The sequence below is a fragment of the Pinus tabuliformis genome, chromosome 6 (assembly GCF_031772625.1).
Source record: "Pinus tabuliformis cultivar Carrire ecotype Pingquan chromosome 6, CPIR1, whole genome shotgun sequence".
Lineage (NCBI taxonomy): Eukaryota > Viridiplantae > Streptophyta > Pinopsida > Pinales > Pinaceae > Pinus > Pinus tabuliformis.
This window is the reverse complement of record NC_142292.1, coordinates 232,753,660-232,770,726: the sequence shown is the minus strand read 5'-3', so window position 1 is coordinate 232,770,726 and position 17,067 is coordinate 232,753,660. Positions and strand designations below refer to the sequence as shown.

Below are 17,067 nucleotides of genomic sequence, written 5' to 3'. Positions count from 1 at the left end.
AAGTGATAAAAGATTGTTCCATGTCTTGGAGACAATGGTTATGCTTGTTTCATGGAATTTATCATGATTTTGTTATGAGCAAACTTCAAAAATGATAAAAAATGATAAAAAATAATGTGAAGGTTTCAAAAATCTCACTATATCTTAAGAGATGGTTAGAAGTTTAGGTATTTGAATAATATAAATAGTTTTAATGTAATATTGGAATTAATATTAATACTAAATAGAATATTAATGTTAAGTGTTTAATACTATTATATTGACATATTAATATTATTAGGTTTAATAAAATTTTATGAATATAATATTAATTTTAAGGGGTGGCACAAGGGGGAGGGTCTATCTATTGCTTCAATGAAGAAAAAATAATAAGGAAAAATCCTATGACTCACTACAAGGCAGCCTCCTTGCCAAAGAAAATTAGGGTTCCTCTCTCATTGTGTTGGGGGACTCTTTTATTATCATTCAATACATATATAAGGATTCATCTGCAAGAGATAAGTTTTTGGATAATCTCTTAAAATGTGTCAAGAAGGAAACAAAATATATCTCAATTACGAGCTATAAGCACATACTATGGGATAAAAATAAGGAGGCAGATGGATGTGCCAATTTAGGATACAATTTGAAATTTCATGAATTAATGGATAATGGCCAATTAAGAGAATTCTTCATTCCTTAGTAATATTTTCAATGATAATTCATGCATCATCAACTTACATCATGAAATAGGTGTTCAAGTAGTTTAAATTTTGCTTTACTTTGGGCTGTATTGGAAGGTATTCACCTCCAACACTTCGCACATGCCCGCCCCCGCTCTGCCTCTCCCTCTTTTTTTTTCATGTATAATGTAACTGTCAATAAAATAGTTTTGATTTTAAATAGGGAAGATCAGTCTCAAAGAAGATATAGTATTATAATATTATAATGTTAAACACAATATTGTATTGTTAAACATAATAATCTAATGTAAAAAAATAAAACATTATATAATATTTAACACAATATTGTATTATATTATGTTTTAATATTATATGCTATGACATAATATTAAACATAATTAACCATAGATAACTATGGAGTAAGGATTTTATAGAGGATTAAAGAATTTATATTTAGAAATCAATTAAAGTCTCAAAATCATATAAAAAACAAGATACCAAAAATTGTTGAAGTTTCACTAAATTAAGGCGGTAAAAGCATATGTAAGGTGCTATATTGATTTTATATTATTTTGACATTAATACTTTTCTTCTTCTTACTGAAATAAATGCATTGATTTCGGTGTAGATGTTCATTTCTAATCTTGTTTAAACAATTGTAGTTGATGCATTGATTTTAGTGTAGATGTTGATTTCTAATCGCATTTGATTGATTACACTAGATGTTTTGATTTTAGTGTAATTTGTTAATTTCTAATCCTATTTGATATTTTGCACTAGATGTATTGATCTTAGCATAAATGTTAATTTCTTATTTTATGTAACTAGTTAAACAATGTGCATTGCTTTCCAAGTAAGATTAATAGTGTACATTGATTTCAATGTGCACAAAGAAATTATTGATGATGTGCATTGATTTTTGTGTTACGATAATCATCATACTAAAACCATATTAAAAATAAATGAGAAAAAAAGACCCTAGAACCATCTTAATAATCAATCTAGATCCAGCTTAAATAGAATTAAAGTACAAAAAAGAAAATTGATAGAGAAAGGTACAAGAATGACAATTGAGGATGCATTGATTTCAGTGTAGATGTTAATTTTTTATCTGATGTAAATGGATGATATGCATTGTTTTCATAGTAATTAAATTAGTAGTGTGGATTAATTTCAATGTATGCAAAAAGCAATTATTAATTATGGACATTTTTTTCTCTCTTATGGTAAACATCATCCTAGATTCCTATTAAAGAAAAATAAGTAACAAATATCCTAGATCCATAGTACTAGTCAACCTAGATCCATATTAAATAGAACTGAACAAAAAAAGAGAAAATCGATAGTGAAAGACATAACAAATGACAATTATTGAGTCTCAACAAAAAATAGAGAAAATTAAGTAAGATAATCACAACTAATGACAACTGAATAATAACAAGAATAGATGGACGAAAAATTGAACAAAAAAACCATATCAAGGAGAATATCAAAGAGAATACCAGCAAAGAAGGGAACAACAAATGACAACTGAATAGTGTCCAGAGTAAAGAATACAATAAAATGCACAATGAAGAGGTATTCGACAAAAGAAGGCATTGACAATGAGAACTAAAGAGCATGAAAAATAGAGGAAACGTAAATATTAATAACAAAGAAAAATATATTTAACCAACTCAAGCATGGTATAGGATCCAAAGGAAAATTGTATAAAAGAAGATGTTTAAAAGAGTTATATTCCCAACCTCAACCTATTATTATCACTAATATGAATATTGCACATCAATGATTCAGTGACAAAAATTATCAATAAAATCAAGCTAAAATATTTCATTTGTGTGATGAGTCATATGCTGGAAGTCAAATATTTAATAGAAATAGAGGTCTGAAGTGAATGTGATGTAAAAGAAAATGAACTCATCAGATTAACCTTATACATGTTTAAAATGTTTAAAATGATGATATTAAACATATGTTCAACAGATTTAGTGTGTTTGTGAATGATTGAAACTTGCTAAGATCCATGTCAAAATTGGGTCTATCAAAAATCGAAAGGGACGAACTCTCTCTAGGTGCGAACCTTTCCTCATGTTTTGGAGACAAAAATTGGTTTTCACCTTGACAGATTTGATCCCTCTCGGTTCTTGATAGATCAAGAGTCGAGATGGATTTATTTTGGTAATAAATATTTCAATATAATGTAATAATATGTAAATATAGATAAATAACATAAGTAAGCATACATTAGGAAAATTAAAAATAAAATTACCTAAACCAAAATTATATCTTTCAATCAAATATTTAGCATAATGTAATATAATATAAGGATTCCCTCTATCAGGGTGGAGAATCCCAACACGAAGGAAATTAGGAAGAAAACCCACACCCCACCACCTCATGCAACATTTAAGACGGGGTGGCATGGATTCCCCCCCACTTTCTCACACATGCCAATACTTCTCCCCTTTTTTATAAATATGGCAAGCTTTAATTTTGATCTTCACTCTTATTATAAAGCGTCACTATTATGAGTTAAATGGTGCAATTTAGTCCCCTCCCACACCCGTTGCAGGTGAGAATTGTTCTAGAGTATTACGACGCTCAGTGACTCTTGTAGGGAAATTTGCTTTCTTTCTTGGAGATTATCCTTCTGATTTTTCCAAAATTAGACATGTTTGCTTTAGCAAGCACATTTTTGGTTTTTCTCTATTCACTATTTGATTTCGGAATTGACTATCCCTTAGCTAAGAAGTTATGGTGAAAGTGTCGTCGTGATTTAAACGTAATTATTGGCTTTTATGTGGAGCCTATTCTTGTGACATTTTGGCTACCCTTGGAGCCAGTTTTTCCTCCTATTTTAGTGGAAATGCCTTCTATTATCTACCACTTATGGAAACCTAGATCATTACATGTGATATTATTGTTGTTACTTTCTCTGACTCCTCGATATATTCATTTTTATTTTGACAGTAGGGAAAATTTTAGGGGTGAAATTTTGCAAATGGATTATTTTTGGACATATTCTGAAAAAATATTTGCCAATTTGTGAAAAATGACCTATTTTTTAGATATGTATGATTAAATGGATGATATTCAGGAAAAAACTACAAATTTTAATAGTAAATTACATGTTTTTATTGAATATTCACGTACATTTTATATGTATGAATTATCAAACTAGAATAGTCACATATAATAATATATATAGGAAAAATATTAAATCCTTAGAAAATACCCTATTGAATAACATATTTGTTGGCTTCATCTCTAATAGGTGTTCTATAGTTGTTAAATGTTTTCTCCAAAAATTATGGCATGATGATCACAGTTTGAAGTTTTCTGCTGTCCAAAATTATATTCATACCCTCTCAACTTGGTTCTTTCTCTTTGTTCTCAGCATCCCACTAGTTTTCTCCTTTGTGTTTTAGAAGATAACCTCTACCCTTGTCTCTCTTACTCTTGGCACCCTTTTATCCTAAACTCGATGCCTCAATAATGCATGTACAACTGTTGAGGAGGAGGGGGTGGTCATGGGCCTTACGGTAGAAACCAGGCTAAGACATAGACACAATAGGCCATGGGAATCTACCAATATTTTGTCTTGCCTCATATTCATGTTGTGATACATGAGCATCACGATCTCCTTGACTCTGAGATCCTTCAAGAGGTTTCCCATTCAGTTTGTGACCCTAGCCATACGAGGGGAAGAAAAAAATGAGGCCAACCTAAGCCGACTTTACCCATAGTATGCATATAAAATGCATAATCTATTATGTCCCAGGAATTTTTAATTTCTCTGCCTAGTCAAACCTTCAAAAATTAAGGCTTTATGCTTCTTAGTTAAACTTCATGCGGAAACGTTTCATGTGATTAAACCAAAGTCTAAACTTTAATAATCTTTCGAACAGAATCTTATTCAACCCTCATAAACTTTGGTTAACTCTATACCCCATGCATATTAACCATACCCTCTTAACTTTGGTCTCGGCTTAACTCAACGTTAACTGCACCATGGTCTCAGACTTTGGTTAAACTTCACCTAACCCATAAAACCTTAATCCAATTTATTTATATTATTCCTCATATAATAGAAATACTCCACAAAACACACGTAAGCCTTGCCTTTCTGCCAATCTAGGACCTTGGCACATTTACCAATGCTCACCTTATCGTGTTCAACCTCCACCGTTGATTTCACTCCACCAAATCAACGACTATCGCACGATCTCCATTCTTCCTCCAGAACTCAAACAAATTTAACTTGCATTGATAAACACATTAGGTCCACTCAGAATATTAACCTACGTGCACTTTTCCGCGCTATTATCGTCCGATCCGTCAACCCATGCACGGTCCAGATCATCAAAACTCAATGAAGATTTAACCCCGCTATATAAACTATCATCGGGTCCAATTTCCAGATTAAAACCTGTGCTTGTTTGCACACGATATGCATCTGATCACACTTTCAACAGACGGTTCGATCACCTCCAGAATTCAACTGGATTAAGTTAGCGTTCATAACTTTATCGAGTCTGTTTTTCAATTACCACTTATAGTTTTAAGGTCATGCGAAGACCAATTTTGCCTATGAAAACTGCTCCCTCCTTCTGCCAACACGTGGATTAATCTCCGTCGCTCATCTTCTTGACTCCATTCTACGCTACTTAATCTTGGTCGCTTATCACAAACAATCTCGTTCGTTGATCTAGTTGATCCAACGGATCCTGTTAATGTTTACTTCATTCCTTCGTGCCTTTACTTTCTTCACTTTTATGTGGTTTCTCAAGATTCTTTTGTGGTTTCAAGCTCGTCCAGGGTTTCTGGTTTTTGGTTGTTCTGCAACACAACTCCCTCTTGGACTTAACTCCACATACACTTAAACAATGTAACTCCTAAACTGCATGTTGATCCTTTAATTAGATTCACTGATCAAACCACGATCCTTCATGCTCCACCTCTTCTTTTTGTTTTGTTTGGACTTCACCTGCATACATATACTATGCAGAATTACATTAATTTATACACAATTCATAATTGCATTAATCAATACACACCACACAATTCAGGAATCGAATTCTTTGTATTGATAAATAAATATTTACATAAGAGTCTCTCTATCTCTGGCCTGATTTCCAATATCTTTCGCCTCTGTTTTCCTACCTGCCCATAGGCTTACAGTCAAATCCTCTAACTAGGTAACTAGTAACTCTCTAACTAGCTAACCCCTTTCTATCTAACCTATTTCTATTCCTTTTAGGCTTACATTTATAGAAAAAGATTCTATAACGAATTATTCGATTAGATCGATAAATTTCTCAAAAAAATCCTAAAATCTCTTCTTTATCTCTAAGGATCCTCTATAGTTCCTCAAATCATGAAACCAACTCCTAATCTAAGATTTACAACTGATTCCCAAATCTTTCAACTATCCTAAATCTCTCATGTTCTCCAACATTTGTGAAAATTTACAAATATGCCTCATAATACTTAATTAATTCCTATTCTCATTAAATCACTCAAAAGCCTAAATAATTACATTAATTTAACACTTAGGAAACCAACTTCCTTAAAGCATAAGACCCCCTATGTCTACTAAAATACAATGATTCCTTTCTGAGTTGAATGCTCCTGCATTAGACTCCCAAGGTAGAAAACATTCATGATCTCTTGATCATGTGTCTTCATATGTTGATAGAAAACCTCCAAGGTCCCAAACTTTAGTTTGTAGTTGTCTGAAATCTCTGCACCTTGGTTTTTGTTGTATGTCTTTTGTCTTCTTGTTCATCTTCCTCTCCTTATCAATCAATTTCAAGTTATGATTTATCACACTTTCTGCTACTGTCAATCTCCTCATTCTGGACTGCTTCATCATTAATTTCCCTAACTCTTCAATCTCTATCTCCAACATATCCTTGGGCTGGTCCATACTCTGCCACTTACTGCTACCTCTTTCTCTTTTCTTCGGGTTATTGTTGCTGTCCACTAGCTCTCGCATCTTCACTTCCTGCATTTCAGTGCACGTTGTCCATTCATATTTATACTATTGATTACTTTCTTCAGCTTTTTCTACTTCATCTTCTACTATTTTTCTCGAGATTGTTCAAGGTACTGCTATCGATACTGCTTCCACCCAAACTTCCTGAATATCTTTGAAGATATCTCCCTCTGAAACATCTAATTTTTGCATCAAATCCTGATTCTCTAGCATTCTTTCCAGTAATTAAAAATCTATGTTCCATGGATTAAATACCTCCACAAAATCTTCCTCTTCCATCTTTACTTGGTTTCTCATCTGTGCCAAATTTCCTCCAGCATTTGCAACAAAACCTGCACTCACGAAACAATTGTTAAAATAAACATCATAAGGCCTCTGTGCCTCTTCTTCGTTTGGCAACACATCAGTATGCTACTCTGATTTCTCCTCCTCTATCATCACATCAGTATGATGAGTCAACTTCTCTAAAGAATTCTCTAAAGTACTCTCAAGACTATTAGTTAGTCTCTCCTCGACACCATCTGCTTCAATGATGGCTTTCTTCTCTTGTCCACTGTAGTGAAATCTTTCCTCTACAACAACACTATCATACTCTGAATTTTCTAGCAAATACTCCAACAATTCAATTTCTCTATTACACTTCATAAGTACTTCATCATTACTTATGATTCCTGCATTTATACACAAATTATCAGTTTGAAAATTACAAGGTTCAACAATCTCAATTGTTTCTTTGCATATTAGCTCTTCAGACTGAATTTCATCTCCTTCTTTCACAAGAAATTGTTCCTATGTTGTCACAAATTCAAACATCAATGTGATACTAAATTCTTTCTGCTGCAATAATTCACTGCTTTTCTCATTCAAGAGACGTTCTCCACCATAATTTACTTTAGAGCTTTTATCTTCTGAAAGATACTCTTCCATACTTTTGACAGCTTCAAAAGATTGCTTATCCTCTGCAAAACTTATAATCACATCAAAATTATTAGTTTCAAATATACAAGGTTTTACATCCTCCTGATGATCTGAATTTTCCCAACAATTAAGAAAATCATCAGTAATTCCTTCCTCAGTAAAGTAAACTTCTTGTTGTCTTGAATCCTCAAGGTCTTTCAGTGATCTCCAATCTTCATCTTCACCCAAAACCTCATCCTATTCTAGTTCACAAATGGAAACTTCCATTTCTAACTCTGCTTCTTTGAGCATTTTCATCAACCTCTTCACCTGCCTCTGTTATAGCCTTCTCTGTAACTTAGACCACTTCACTGACTTTTTTCTCACGACCCAACCTACTCTTTGGTTTTCCTCTAGTATCATCCTCAATACACTGAGTTGTTATTTTACCCCTGCAATCTCCTTGTCAATTTCCTCCTAACTCATTCTCTTGTCATTTTCCTTGGCATCCTCCTTCTTCACTTTTCTTCTATTGTGGTTTTCCTCGGAACCTCTAATATGACTATCAGTAGTCATCTTCTTCGCCATCTCTATGAGTTCCTCACTCACTCACTATGAGCTATACAGGTCTCTGCAACAGCAAGTCCTCCCTGTTGCATGACACCTCACTAAGCTTCTCTCTCTGAGCCCAGTCTGTTGGCATCTCTCTGGTTCTCTCCTCTGGAACCATATGAGCACTCCATGCTCTAGACTTCAACTCATATGCTCTTTCGAGAACAAAATTGTCCTCTTGTATTTCAAACACAAATGAAATACTAGGTTCTGCCACTCTCTCTCAGAACCCTTTAATGGCTTCCTTCATCACTACTCTTTAGGCTATGATCTTCTTGCTAAGATGTTTCACTAATTCTTGTTACCTGCATATCAATGATATTTAAATCAAATATCATTCCAAGATTTCAAAAGCTTGCTACTCAGCTTCCTTCTGAGAACACGCTTGTCCCCTTTGTCCAACCTTCAGTTGGATTCTCTAGGTTCACTGCCACTTGTTTTTCCAGTCTTTCATTCACTTTTTTCTTTTAGAACACATACAGCTTTCCTTGTTAGTTCACTTATATAAATCTTTACTCTGTCTTAAACCTGAAAGACTCAAACCAAAGTTAAATAAAACAATACCTGTATGATTTCACAAGCAGTCTCTATCCACTCTTCTTATTTGAATGTATCTTCATTTTCCTCAAGAAAACAAACATCACTTTGTTTCCTTTATGCTTCTGCAATCTCTTCTTAAGAGTATCACTTACTCTCATCTTATGTCATGCCTTCTACTTATCATATTCAAATAACCTAATCTCCTCTTGCCTGCATACACATCTTTAAGACATAATACAGAATTTCCTTACTCTGCTCTGATACCAAATGATGCCAGCCTAAGCTGACTTTACTGACAGTATGCATATAAAATGAATAATCTATTATGTCCGAGGAATTTTTAATTTCCCTGCCTAGTCAAACCTTCAAAAATTAAGGCTTTAGGCTTCTTAATTAAAATTCATGCAGAAATATTTCATGTGATTAACCCAAATTCTAAACTTTGATAACCTTTCCAATGGAATCTTATTCAACCCTCATAAACTTTGGTTAATTCTATACCCCGCGCATATTAACCATAGCCTCTTAACTTTGGTCTCGACTTAACTCAATTTTTACCACACCATGGTCTCAGACTTTGGTTAAACTTCACCTAACCCATAAAACCTTAATCCTCTTTATTTCTATTATTCCTCGTATAATAGAAATACTCCACAAAACACACGTAAGCCTTACCTTTCTGCCAATCCACGACCTTGGCACATTTACTGATGCCCACCTTATCGCGTTCAACCTCCACTGTTGATTTCACTCTACCAGATCAACGACTATCGCATGATCCCCATTCATCCTCTAAAACTCAAAAAAAATTAATTTGCATTGATAAACGCATCGGGTCCGCTCAGAATATTAACCTACGCACACTTTTCTGCGTGATTACCGTCCAATCCGTCAACCCATGGATGGTCTTGATCACTAGAACTCAACGAAGATTTAACACTACTATATAAACTCTCATCAGGTCAGATTTCCAGATTAAACCTCGTGCTTGTTTGCACGCGATATGCATCCGATCACCCTTTCAACGGACGGTCCAATCACCTCTGAACTTCAACTCGATTAAGTTATCGTTCATAACTTCATCGAGTCTATTTTTCAATTACCACTTACAGTTTTAAGGCCGCATGAAAACCACTTCCGCCTACGAAAACCACTCCATCCTTCTACCAACACATGGCTTAATCTTTGTCGCTCATCTTCTTGACTCCATTCTACGTGACTTAATCCTGGCCGCTTTTTGCAAACAATCTCATCTGTTGATCTAGTTGATCCAACCACTCTTGTGCACATTTACTTCATTCCTTCGTACCTTTACTTTCTTCGCATTTACATGGTTTCTCAAGGTTCTTCTGTGGTTTTGGTGTCCTCCAGGGTTTCTTGTTTTTGGTTGTTCTGCAACACAACTCCCTCTTGGACTTAACTCCATGTACTCTTAAACACTATAACTCCTGAAATTCACATTGATCCTTCAATTGGATTCACCAATCAAACCACGATCCTTCATGCTCCACCTCTTCTCTCTGTTTTGCTCAGACTTCACATGCATACATATACTATGCAGAATTACACTCATTTATACACAATTCATAACTCCATTAATCAATACACACCACACAATTTAGGAATCGAATTCTCTATATTGATAAATAAATATTTACATAAGAGTCTCTCTTTCTCTGGCCTGATTTCCAATATCATTGGCCTCTGTTTTCCTACCTGCTTGTAGGCTTATAGTGAAATCCTCTAACTAGGTAACGAGTAACTCTCTAACTAGCTAATCCTTTTCTATCTAACCTCTTTCTATGCCTTTTAGGCTTACATTTATACAAAAGGATTCTATAACCAATTCCTGGTTTAGATCCATAACTTTCCCAACAAAATCCTAAAATCTCTTATTTATTTCTAAGGATCCTCTCTAGTTCCTCAAATCCTGAAACCAACTCCTAATCTAAGATTTATAAGTGATTCTCAAATCTTTCAACTACCCTAAATCTCTTATGTTCTCCAACATTCGGGAACATTTACAAATATGCCTCACAATACTTAATTAATTCCTATTCTCATTAAAATCACTCAAAAGCGTAAATAATTACATGAATTTAACACTTAGGAAACCAACTTCCTTAAACCACAAGACCCTCTATGTCTACTAAAATACAATGATTTTTTTTTAGCTTAATGCTCTTGCATCAAAAAACAATCCTTAACTCAATTATCGCTGACTATCAGTTTAAAACCCTCCTAGGGATAGTTCTAAATGATAAACAAGAGGATAAATATGACATATTTTCTTCCCTAAATGATATCAAGCATGCCTAGATCTTCAATCGTTCACGCTTGGAGAGTTTGGAAGCTAGAATAGCTCATTTGGGGAGCCATCTTCAATATGAGATTAAAACTCTAACTCATCTATGTTCCACTTCCAAAGATCCCACTGCAATGATTTCCTCAGACTCCTGATTTTGTACTATGTACCTCATTGTCATTTCTCTTTATAGTTCAATAGCTGATAGGCTAGTTTACTTACAACAAATTTTTTTTCTTGATATGATTCTCTCCTTAGAAAGTGGTCAATATGTTGGTTTCACTTGTGACAACTTGAGACTACCTATGGGGAACTCAAACACAACATAAATGGTTAATAATTATATTTTGATCTTTTACCAAATTAAATTAAATAAATAAAAAATAATACAATGTAAAAATGAATAAATAAATTAAACAAACAGACATTAGGCACTAAAGAATATATAAGTTAATATGTATGTAGATCAAATTATTGCATGACATAATTCTAAAAAAAGATTTAATTGAGAAAACTTGGAATTAGTTTAGGTAATAGATTAATAGAACTTACCTTGGAAAGAAATAACCAATTATTATGTTTAATTATTTCTTTAGATTACTTGTTTTTTTTTCATGAAACTGACGTTTCAACTAAAAACGTTATTTTGTAGTTTTTCTATTAATGCTAATATGTTATTTTATAACTTTCTTTATTAGTGCTAGTATATTTTGTTCTCCTTTCTCTTTCAAATTAAAGATGATGATTAAAATAATAAAGATAATAATGATTAATATTATTTTGTTATAATGTGTAATTGATAATTTTTTTAAATAACTTAATATCTAATTTATTTTCTTTTAGCATTCTGAATTTTTATTTTATTTTATTTTATTTCTTTTCATCTCATCTTTAATATTAATAAAAACCATTTTATTTCGGAACCGATTAATATAAATATACCTAGTAGAATATCAACATTGTATGACCATCATTGAGAGTTATATTTTCGTTTTTATGATGCACTTCGTATAATTTCGACTAAATTGTATTAGCCCTAATTATGACAAGTGGAATGTATGTATATTTATAGGATGGTTAAAAGAGGTTGGGAAACCTAGAAATTTTGAAGATGGAGTTAACTTTTATAATATGGAAACGATAATGAAATTAGCAAGGGTGTGATATTATTTATATATCTATATCTATATATATATATAATTAATTTTTATTGGACTAATTAACGAATATTAATATATTAAAAAATATTTTGAGATTAAGTATGTGTATATTAGATATTATTTTTGGGATTCAACTGCGTTAAGTAAGTCATTCACATATGACCATTTCCATGAGAGGTAGTCGTAACTGACTAATTTCTCATGATTTTTGGATAGTTCACTTAGCACTCATTCACGTATAACCATTTCCATGAGAGGTAGTCGTAACTGACTAATTTCTCATGATTTTTGAATAGTTCACTTAGCACTCATTGCATCGGGTGATGCTCACAGGGGTGAAGAAGTGGGATTGAAACTAGTGAAATGAATCACATGGCGTCAATCATCACTTCCGGGGCTTGCACCCAGTAACTAGGACTTCCCGGGAGATCACCCATCCTAGATCGCCTCTGGCTCAAGCGCGCTTAACTGTGGAGTTTTACCCACAATCAAGCCCACTTAGCTTGCTACCCCATTTGCAAAACCTTAGCAAGTATTGTGCCTCATGAACCATTCAAGTAGAGATCCCTTCACTCTTTTTGAATTTAAGTATGGGGGTTTAAACAATGCATTATATTAGATATCATTTTTGGGATTCAACTGCGTTAAGTAAGTCATTCACGTATGACCATTTCCATGAGAGGTAGTCGTAACTCACTAATTTCTCATGATTTTTGAATAGTTCACTTAGCACTCATTGCATCGGGTGATGCTCGCAGGGGTGAAGAAGTGGGATTGAAACTAGTGAAATGAATCACATGGCGTCAATCATCACTTCCGGGGCTTGCACCTGGTAAACCAGGACTTCCCGGGAGGTCACCCATCCTAGATCGCCTCTGGCTCAAGTGCGCTTAACTGTGGAGTTTTACCCACAATCAAGCCCACTTAGCTTGCTACCCCATTTGCAAAACCTTAGCAAGTATTGTGCCTCATGAACCATTCAAGTAGAGATCCCTTCACTCTTTTTGAATTTAAGTATGGGGGTTTAAACAGTGCATTATATTAGATATCATTTTTGGGATTCAACTGCATTAAGTAAGTCATTTACGTATGGCCATTTCCATGAGAGGTAGTCGTAACTGACTAATTTCTCATGATTTTTGAATAGTTCACTTAGCACTCATTGCATCGGGTGATGCTCACAGGGGTGAAGAAGTGGGATTGAAACTAGTGAAATGAATCACATGGCGTCAATCATCACTTCCGGGGCTTGCACCCGGTAACCAGGACTTCCCGGAAGGTCACCCATCCCAAATCGCCTTTGGCTCAGCGCGCTTAACTGTGGAGTTTTACCCACAATCAATGAGATTAAATGAGGTTAAAAATTTCTATAACTTCACTCAATTTTTTAACATAAATACTCTTTTCCCTTTAAAAAAATATAATATCTTAACATTTTCATTTGCTTCACTTAAATACTCACTCATTCATATATATAAAATATCGTAACATTTTCATTTCGAACTTTTTAGAGATAATAATAAAATTATAAATAATTTTTTTATTTGTTTCAAAATCTTTATTTGATAGTAATCTTAATCATAAATACCATTATTTCCATTATTTTTTTCTGATTATCCACATTATAAATATTAAATTAATATTAATCTTTTATTTTTTAATAAAAATAAATTTTCAATTTATAATATATAAACCAAGCATAATATTAATAATAATAATTATTATTATTATTATATAAAAAATTAATAAACTTACCTGACAACAACCCTCACCCCGATATTTGAGTTAACAATTCAATGGAATAATGAGTATATATGGAGAGATAAATATGTATGCGAAACATGGAGTACTACATGATACGTAAGGAAAACTATAAAATTATGTATCTATCAACAAATACTTACATTCTCACACTGAGACGCATTGAATTGGGTGTCTTCCACAAACTTCATGTTGTGCTTACCATATCGCTCGATGACCGATTTGATGCTGCAACGCAAACATGTGACAAATAAGTAATTTAATTTCGTTTTTAATCATCACATGGAAGCAAGGATTTAAAATAGATACAAACCTAAAGGTTGTTTATGTATTCAGATCGTTATTCGGGGAAAATAAGATACAGTATTTAGAATGAGAAACAGAATGATTAATAATATGATTGATATGTTTTCCTCTTTATTTTTTCAATTAGGTTTTATAATTAATTAAAAGAGCTCGTTTAATTAATTATTTTTATTGTTATCAAGAATTTGGTTAGTTGTATATTAATAAGAATTTGGTTAGATGTATATTAATAAGGCTTTAGTTTTAATGTAAGTATAAATTATAAAAATTATTAAAAATATTCTTAATAAATGAGTTTTTTTATTTTTCTTTTAAGATTCTTCTTCTAAATCATTTTAGTTATAAAAAATTACAACACCTGAATTAATTTTATAAATTTTTTAACGTTTTATATATTTTATTTCTAATTATTTTATAAATTGAAAATTATATTCAACTAACGATATACATAAGCATTATAGGTAGTGTGTACATTTTACTTTCTGATCGTTATTTTAGTTTAAAAAGATATTTTCGAAGTGAAAACAATATTTTATTTTTTAATTAATTATTTGTTTGTATATATATCTTATTTTCTATATGTATTGTATAGTGTATTTTTTTAGTGTATTGTTTTTAAGGTTAATTTGAATTTATCTTAATTTTAGATATATTATATGTGGAGAGACTAAATTTTCCAAAGAAAAGGTTTGCACTTCTAGAAATTTGGTCCTCTAGTCACTTGATAAATCAAGAGTTAAGATGGATCTATACTAGTTTAATTATTAATAATCAATAACTTAATTTATGCAAGGGATGTAATGACCACTATCCAATAGATGTTGTAATGTCCTGCGAAAATAAAAATAACCTTATCTTCAAATAAAAAAATTCATGCTATTATCTTTTTTATTAATTTTTGTCAGGTAGTTATCATGGTTTTTGAGCTATTTATGAGAACCCAAGTTATTGCTCATAGTATTCATGTGAAATATAGCATATTTAAAGGGGGAATTAAATCAACATAGATCCATCAATCTAACAAGCATGAAAAAGGGATCAAAATGTGTTGAGATGGATCTATATATATAATTTTTATTTTTTAATTAATTTAACTAAGGCTAAATGTTTCCATAACATCACATCACTTCACATACCATAAATTTACAACAACACCTCTAACCTGAGAGCCCCTCTCAACACAAATATTGGAAAGAAATAATCAATTTTTTGAAGATTTTTTTAGTTTATTTTAATATTAAAAACATGTGTTATACTATCAATAAACTGAAGGGAAAATACACTCTGTTAAAAATATACACTCTATTAAAAATATATATTTTATGTGTAATTTTAAAATATTTATAATAATAAAAGTTTCAATATCATATTAACTCATTTAATTGAGCCAAAGAGTGCTATATATTTTTAAATTCAATATAAATTTTGTTTTTACTAATAAAATTATGAAAAAAATGATAAAGGAAAATTATAAATATACATATCACATTTAAATACATTATATATAAATAGTAGCTATAATTAATGTTCATTTTATGATACAAATTAAAATAATAATTCCACAATTTTATATAAATTTAGTTAATAAGCATATAAAAAATTAATATTTACAATATAACAAGATTTTTAACCATGAATATTCGCCCCATTTACCATAGATATTATTAACTTCTGAATAGGTTTTTTTACAACATTATTAGCCAATAATAAGGCTTATCAATACTACATACCCAAAATCAATAACTCATTTCAAAATTAAATATAATGAATATTTTATTTTAATTTATTTTTATAACATTTAAAAAAATTAAAACTTAATAGTTACAATAAACATACAATAACAAGATTCTTAATCATGCATATTCACCCCATTTTACCATGAATATTATTAACTTGTAAGTAGCCTTTATTACAATACCATGGGCCAATACCATAGCTTATCAATATCACTTGCCCAAAACAATAACTCGTTTCAAAATCAAAACATTTTTTAATGTTGTCAATGTTTGTAAAAATTTATAAGTTGGCTAAATTAAAAAATAATAAAAAGTCAAAAGTAATTTCCTAGTGAACTACTCTCTAGTTGAGTATATAGAGATGTTATAATGTCCCATTAACATTTTGACTTGCTCAAAATAAAATAAAATAAAAATTATAATTAAAAAATAAATTAAAAAAATTAATAATGATAAATATCAATAAAACATTTTGACTTAGTCAAATTACATACAACTAAAACTAAACATAAAATAAAATACAAATATAAATTATAATTAATTAGAAAACCAACTTAGATCCATATTAACTCTAGATCTACCAAACCTGATCAAATCTTTTAACATGCAAATCTTCTTTAGAATAAAAAATACTTAACCCTCTCCGAATTTGATAGATCTAAAATTAAAAATAAAATCAGTCTAATTTATTAATATCATATAAATTATGAAAAAATTAATATTAAAATTATAAATATTTAACTATACTTCTCAACTTTTAAAGCAATATAAACAAAATGTCCAAGAAAATAAATTATTTTCTTATGATTTGTGATCGTCATATACAACCAAGGTATGGATAAAGTAGAAGTTCAAAAACAAGCCATTAAAGCACTAGTGAGCATCTCATGCTTGTGATCTCAAACATATTTCTTTGACCATATGTAAATGTGAAATGGAATTGCGATTATCGTTAACCTCGAAAATTATGAGAAAGATGCGAATATTTATGGTTAAGAGCTCGGTAAGATGGAAGGATAATTTTTTATTGATTATCTATGGGTGAATCTTTGTAATTTGGAAAATAAATATGTTTAAGATGGAAGGATAA

General features: G+C 31.4%; 1 protein-coding gene across 1 annotated transcript in view; it reads right to left on the bottom strand.

The window, feature by feature from the left end:
* The window catches only part of LOC149258267 (MADS-box transcription factor 23-like), a 208,239-nt gene that overhangs the window by 165,354 nt on the left and 25,818 nt on the right, over positions 1-17,067 (bottom strand). Inside the window, exon 2 of the mRNA XM_089371127.1 lies at positions 14,079-14,163. Within this exon, the coding sequence (XP_089227253.1) occupies positions 14,079-14,163 (85 nt within the window). The remainder of the gene's footprint in view (positions 1-14,078; positions 14,164-17,067) is intronic.